The 7289-nt window shown below is 62.0% G+C and overlaps 1 protein-coding gene across 1 annotated transcript in view; it reads left to right on the forward strand.

Moving 5' to 3' along the window:
- The first annotated feature begins 486 nt into the window (after positions 1 to 486).
- Positions 487 to 7289, forward strand: part of UBE2G2 (ubiquitin conjugating enzyme E2 G2) — a 14750-nt gene continuing 7947 nt past the window's right edge. Inside the window, exons 1-2 of the mRNA XM_029938815.1 lie at positions 487 to 522; positions 608 to 653. Coding sequence (XP_029794675.1) covers positions 613 to 653 — 41 coding nt within the window. The 5' untranslated portion in view covers positions 487 to 522; positions 608 to 612. The remainder of the gene's footprint in view (positions 523 to 607; positions 654 to 7289) is intronic.

Below are 7289 nucleotides of genomic sequence, written 5' to 3' on the forward strand. Positions count from 1 at the left end.
TCAGTGCTCCGGCCTGACGCCGTGGAGTGCCACGCCGGGGGCCCCCAGATTAGTGGAGCGGCACTGGGGACCGACAGCCACCCCACACGTGCTCGAGGCCCTGGCTCCCGAGCGCCGGGTCAGCCTCCGCGCCTCACGTCCCGGAAGGCCTGCGCCGCCTCTCCCACCGCGGGGAATAGCATTCGGTCCGAAAACCATACACTGTGCTCGATGCGTTGAGCCACGATACCTAGTGGGGTCTTTCTGAAGATCATTAACCCCTTTAGTTTCTTCATTTGTGAAACGAAAGGGTCTGCGGTTCTGAAATTCTGCCTTTTGCTGCTGTAAAGGCCGTTTGCGCAGTCTCTGTGGGACGCGTGGCCGCAGTGGGCGCTCACCGGGGACAACCAGAATCACCGCTAATGTGCCTGCTCCACAGTCGTTCCGTTGAGATGCCAGCCTGGTTGGTACTCGATTTCATGATGCTTTTGCTTTTTCACTTTCTAGAGCTAACACTGAATCCTCCGGAAGGGATTGTGGCAGGTGAGACGCTCAAGTTACGTTCTCCATAAGTTACGTCTAAACTGGCCAAAGTTGCCTTCAGAGTTAACTGTGGTTTGTTTTGCAGGTCCCATGAATGAGGAGAATTTTTTTGAGTGGGAAGCGCTGATCATGTAAGTTGTTACACGTGTTACTAGTTCCCCAGTCACGCCCGGGGCCCTCTAGCAGTGGGGCTGTGCTCATAGTGCCCCTTCGGAGGAAAGGCTTCCTGCGGCTCTTAGATTTAGCTCTGTTTTAGCCTGCTAGTCTGAGTAGAAAACGGCATAGACGTGTATCCCAAGAAATGACAATGTTTCCTTAGAGCCAATAAGCAAGTTTTGTCAGACTTTGTATTTGTAGAGTTTTCAAACAGGAAGTTTTGAATGTCGTGTGCCCACGTGGGCCAGCCTCAGACAGCGCCGGGGGCTTTGCCTTCAGGAAGTCCCCAGAAGCCCACAGCTTTTTTTATGTTTATTCATTTTGAGAGAGTGAGAGAGCGAGAGAGAGAGAGTGAGCAGGGGAGGGGCAGAGAGAGGGAGACACAGAATCCGAAGCAGCTCCAGGCTCCGAGCTGTCAGCACAGAGCCCGACGCGGGGCTTGAACCCACGAACCGTGAGATCACAACCTGAGCCGAAGCCTGACACTTAACCAGCTGAGCCTCGCAGGCGCCCCGAAGCCTGCAGCTTTGAAGGGGGAAGGGCCCCTGGGGCAGGGAGGGCAAGGCCCCTGGGTGCAGGCGAGCGTCTGTCCCTGCCCCTGCGCGCCTGCGCTCCCTCCCCCTCCTGCTCTCCTCCTCATTCATCCCCTCCTCTGCGGCCCTTTCTGTGCCTGGCCGGCCCCCTGCAGCCCCTGGCCCCGGGACCAGGCTGTGTTCCACGGTGAGCAGCGTGGCTCCTGGCCCTGTTGTCGGAAAATCCCAAGTGGATTTCATGCTGTTTCACCCAGTGACGTTGCTTAGAAAGAGCCACCGATGGGCCCCCGATTCTGGAGCGTTCTAGGGCCCTATGTTGTGCACTTTAGATGCACAATTTTTGACCGTTCTTAGATTTACTGTTTTTTCAAATAAACGTGGGTCAGTAAAGTTCAGGAAGTTGGGATTTATCCTCGGTCTCTCGGTCTCCTCTGCTGCATGATGAGAACGTCCGGCACGTGCAGGGGGTCTGCGGGGCTGAGGGCGCTGGCGGGGCAGGGGCGGGGCGGTGCGCGCTGGCCTGTGCGCCCGGTGCTTCCGGGTTTGAGAAGCTCGTTGCTGGGAAATGTTGTCCGTGGGGGTTAGAAAATGGGGGTTTTCTGATAAGCAGGATATTTTAAACGTGGTCCAGAGGGAATACAGCCTGCCTAGCGGTTCCCCCTAATTCGTAGTAAATGCCCTGTCGCTTGGGCCCGCGGGACCCGCGGTTCTCTGTGCTTGACTGTCTCTGGCACGAGGACGTCTTGACAGTCTGTCCGTGTATGGAGAAGCGTGTTGTGTCATCTGTCCCGGAGGCGGTCATAAACGGGTGGGGAGTCTCCTGGCCGTGGAGTCCTGTGTCCGGTGGGACGCAGTCTGCTGTGGTGGCCGTCGGTCCTCGTACTTCTAAGGACACAGGAGGATGTGTCATATAAATGTGACTTGTAGCCTCCGTTTTTCACCAGTGTGCCATGTGTGGTGTCTCTTCGTTGACGCGGACACAGACGCACAGACGCGTGCCGCCAGGGCCCCGCCGGGCCCCCCGTCTCACAAGACACTGGCCCGTGCACGGTGACAGCCTTCTTTGGGAGCCCATTAAGGGACACGTGAGGCCCTCGGTATGCTTTCTAAAAAGGTGTTCGTTAAAACCTGTTTGGGTAACTGCTACTAATTTGAGATCAGCGCTATAAAAATAAACCAGTATTTTGAAAACCTGCGTTAGCAATTCGGTGTAAAGGCGGCAGAAGCAGAAATAAGCAAGTGGGTCCGTGTCAAACTAGAAAGCGTCCGCCCCGCAGAGGAGACGCTGACAGGAGGAGCAGGCAGCCTGCCGGGGGGAGAAGATTTGCAGTCACGTATCTGATTAGGGCTGACATCCAAGATGTAGAAAGGCCTTGTACAACTCCAAAGCAAAAAGGAAACAGTCTGATTAAACGGTGGGCAGAGGCTCTGAGCAGACGTTTTCCTAAAGAGGACATCCAGGTGGCCCCCGGGTCCGTGGGAAGATGCGCAGCGTCACTCATCTCCAGGGCAACGCGGATCCGAGCACGACGGGATACCGCCTCCCACCGTCGGGATGGCGCGAGGTGAGGGCGAGGGAGGGCCTCCTGCTCCGCTGGCGGGAGGTGGGCGGTGCAGCGCTCTGGAGACCGCCGGCAGGTCCCCGGAGGGTTCCAGATGGAGCTGCCCTGCGGCCTGGCCGTCTGCGTGTGGGGACTGGCGCGAGGACCAGGAAGACACCACTTCCAGAAGGAATCTGCGCGCCCACGTTCACCGCCGCATTCTCGCCAGCACCCGGACAGGGGCGCGGCCGGGGTGCCGTCCGCCAGCGGATGACCGGGTGGGAGCGTGGGCAAAGGAGGGCGGAAGGGACAGGGTTCCAGGTCCTGTCCCCGGAGCGCAGGGCCTGGGGACTCCCGTCGCTGGCCTGCACTTGGGAGGGGACAGTAACTCTTACAGGCTGTCGTCGCAAGAAGAAAGTCTGTGACTGTGGGTGGTGACGGCGTCCCCTGGGCCCACGGGGTGACCGTGCTGCTGCTCTGTGCACACCGCGTCCCCGTGCCGCGCACCCGAACCCTGGCGGCCGTGCTCAGTGAAAGAGGGACTGAGGTGTCTCAGCTGGGGCGCTTTCCTCTTTGGAGCAGACTTTTGCGTCAGTGTGGAATTCCCCAGCTCCAGAGCCGCGGAGCCCCGGGTCTTGGTCCTGTTCCAGACCCTTCTACAAACAAGGGGCCGTTTACAAATGTTCTTAAAACGTCTATTAGGGAATTAACTGTCCCCCCGCTGCTCAGTCTCCCCCTGCGGTTTTGGCAGACAGCTGGCCGGGCTTCACTCCCTAGAGATAGCTTTTCTTCTCTTTCTTTTATTCTTTGATTGTCTCCGGCGTTGCTTCGTGCCCCAGTGTTGCCAAACCCGAACTTGCCCCGATTTCGGGGGAGCAGAGTGCCGCCAGGTTTGCAGCCCCGCTCCCCCGCCGGGCCTCCGTCTCTTCTCGGCCGTGCAGGGCCACGGGGCGCCTCTTCTGTCGGCGCTGTCTGAGGACACAAGGGCCTCGTGGGCGACCCCAGATCTCCCCACTGAGAGAACGAGAGGGAGAGCTGAACAGTGAACCGGGCCCGGCCTCTTCTCTGATTGAAAGTGGAAGGGAACTGATGGCTTCCGGCTGAGCGTGGGTTGCCATCCCGTCACCTCGCCGTGGGTGCCCCTCCTTCGTCTTTGCCGCTGACCTGAGCCCCTTGGGGATGGGCTGGGCCACTCCTGCTGCTGGGTCCCTCGAGGCCCTTCGAGTGCGCGTGGACCCTGTCGCTGCGCATCTGCGTCCCCAGGGGTGCAGTTCTCTAACACAGAGTGAGCTTACGTTTAACGGCTTGGGAAGCGTCCAGAAGGTCCTCCAGAGCAGTCAGTGCTTCCCTTCGCACCGGCACAGGCTCCCTCCCTGCCTGTCCCGTGGCCGCAGCTCACCCTGGCCTGGACTCGATGTGCGTTTCCCGCGGACTACGGGGTTGAGCGTCCCCTCACGGTCGTTAGCTGTTCCTGTGTCTTTGGTGAACTTCAGCACTTTTGCCCGTTTTTAATTGGATTGTCTTTTTTTCCCTTAATTTTGTCATTTTAAGAATATTTACTTTTGAGAGAGAGAAGGAACATGGACAGAGAGACAAGCATGCTCCGAGCGGTCAGCGCAGAGCCCGGTGCGGGGCAGGAACCCGCGAGCCGGGAGATCGTGTGGGTCGTCTTTGTGAGACCTAGGAGCTCGTTGTGTGTCTCGGGTGCGAGGCCTTCCTCAGCCCCGTGGTTCTCGCGTGCTGTCCTGTGCGGCGCCCTCACGGGGTCTCCGCGCCTCAGGGGCGTAGTTTTGATGCAGCGCACCTTCGGCTTCTTCCCCTTTGGATCGTGCTTTTGGGGTCGCGTGACCTAGAGGTTTTCTGTTCCATGTGTGTGGCTCTTCTCCTGACCTCCTACATCTTGATCCGTCTTGGGTTACTTTGGATGTGGCCCAGGTGGGAGTCCAGGGTCAGTCAGTTGCATTTGTCCAGTGGCCTTGACGCCGTTTGTTGAACGGAAAACCCTGTCTGCATTGCCTCGGAGCCTGTGTCCGTGACCGGAGGGGTTTACGTTGGGGCCCTGGGTTCTGTTCTGTCGCCCCGGACCCGTCCTGTGCGGCCGCCACGCAGTCTCTGTTCCCGTGGCTTTGCTGTGAGCTTTGGAATCGGGGCGTGCGAGTCCTCCGCTGTGTGCTCCTCTCTCCAGGTGGGTTTGCCCGTCCCCGGTCCCTGCAGGGGACCGTGCGGCGTGAAGCCCAGCGCCCCAGTTCCTGGGGGACGCCAGCCGCAGCTTCGAGGGGCGTCTGTGCCGGGCGCCGGCCTGCCGGGCTCGCGCCTTCTGACCGGGCCCGTGGCGTGCCTCTCCACCCGGCGAGGTCTGGGATTCCTGTCGGCGGCACCGTGACCCGTGTGTCACTAGATCCAGTGCCGTGGATGCACGTGGGTGGGTTCATGCCCATGGGACCGGCCTGGAGAACCCACACTGACCCGTGTCTGCCTTGGGGAGGCGGTTCCGGACGGCGGAGCTTCATATGCCTCCTTCCAAAATAGGTTTCTCTAGTTAAAGTCCATTTACGTTGTCAACGTTGTCGTGTGTCAGAATTGACTATGAAGTTCTTGTGACGATGACTTTAGTGCACGTTCAGTATACTTCACATATACTTGGATTTGAAGCTTTCAGAGCTGTCTGTACCGTAGAACACACCAGACCCAGCGTGAGACTGCAGCCTGCGTCCGGCGGATCGAATCCGAGACCGCGCAGGGGGAAACCCCAGGCCCACTGCCACGGCTTCCGGAGCCCCCGGCTGCCCGCCCCGCCCCGTCCTTCCCGCACTTCCGGCCTTTTGGGCGTGGAGCAGGGGGTGTGCAGGGAGAGGAAAGCGACCAACCCGCTGTCGAGACCGCACCAGGCAGCTCCGTTCTGGCCCAGCCCCCACTCCTTTCCCGGGGGGCTCCCTGTCGTCTGTGCTGCCGGGTCCACCCTGCTCACTGGCTCCGGGCCCGAGCTCCTCCCGCTCAGAAGCCCAGGGGCCGGGAGCTCAGGCCGGGAGCTCGGCCTTCAGGAGCGCCCTGCTCGGGTGTGCGGCCGGTCTCCTGCGAGGGGGAGCGGGGGTGCCGGCGGGAGGCTTGCGCTGCAGGAGGGACGTGGCCTGCGGGGCGCTCTGAGTTCAGCAGCCCGAGGGCCACGGGGACCGTCCCCTGCAGGTGGGGGCATCTCTGAAGCACCGTACCTCTCCCTCTAGGCTTCAGGTGGTCGTGACCCTGGGGAGTGATGGTCCCTCAGGGATCCGGTTCCAGCTGAAGCTCTGTGAGGGCCCCGCGGTCTCTGTTACTAGGAGCCCGGCCGTGTGTGCGGCACGTGTGCTGTCCTTGTGCCGGCCGCATCGTCCCCTGCCGCAGGGGCGCGGCGAGGGGCCCTGTCCTGGAGCACGGCCTGCGGGCGCACAGGGAGCCCCGTCCCTGCTGCCTTCTGCGTGCGGCCCAGACTCACTGTCGAGGTGCAAAGTGAGGAGCAACAGGTTGTCACTTGAGTTTAGCGCCCAAAGACTCAGCGTTTTCTCCAGTTCTCACGGACTCCGCAAGCAGCGAGCGGTCTCCGCGGTGCGCTGGGCACGGGGCGCGTCAGGCAGGCCGCCGGCCTCCAGGGTGACCTTGCTCATCAGCGTAGCCCTCGGGCGACGTCCCCGCAGCGTTGGCCGAGTGTGATTCCCGGAGCCCGCCGACCAGAGCGCACCGGTGGAGCGTGGCTTCCTTCAGAGAGCGGAGCGTGGGCGCCACGCCGTCCCCTGGTTCTGGTTTCAGAGACCGGAGCACGTCCCCCAGAGCTCAGGTACACCGGTTAACGGACGGACAGCCGTTCGCAGGCTTGGGAGAACGCGACAGAGGGGCCGTAGGGGGCGGGGCACCGACGTTTGTCCAGAGAGCGCCCTGGCCGTGACTCGGTGTCTGTCCGGGAGCTGATGCGGCAGCGTTTTCCAGAGTCGCAGGCACGCCGCCGCGCCTGGCCCGGGCCGCAGGCCTTCTGGAAGGAGACCCTGGTTTCAAACCAGCAGCGAATGGGCATTTGAAAGCAGCTTCGGTACAGAAGGTGTGGGGGCGCCTTGGGAAGTGAGATCCAGCCGGCGGGTCCTGCTGTGAGGAACAGCGTGTCCATCGAGCCAGCTCCACGTGGTGCGCCCCCAAAGGCCACCCAGACGTCTCCACCTCGTCTAACGGGCGTGCCCGAGGTCCTGAGGCACCGGCGGGCATCGTGACCACCGAGCGCGCCCGTGTCGGCCCAGCCTCCCGGGCCAGACGTGTGAGCTGCGAACCGGCCCGGGACCTGGGCTCTGGCGCCTGGACGCCGGGCTCCCCGGCTTTGCCTCCCGGGGCGGGGGGAGCGCCGCTTCAGGCGCCTTCCATCAGGGGCCTGGGGACGGCCAGCGGGGTGGCACTCGCCGTCTGCCTGGACCTCTTCTCCTGCGAGGGGCCCGGTCCCCTCCTGGGTCTGTGCTGGGTGGGGGGCCGCCTCGGAGCGAGTCGCCCGGCAGCCGGGTGCGGGGGCGCTGGCCGTGTGCCG

The sequence above is a fragment of the Suricata suricatta genome, chromosome 5 (assembly GCF_006229205.1).
Source record: "Suricata suricatta isolate VVHF042 chromosome 5, meerkat_22Aug2017_6uvM2_HiC, whole genome shotgun sequence".
NCBI lineage: Eukaryota > Metazoa > Chordata > Mammalia > Carnivora > Herpestidae > Suricata > Suricata suricatta.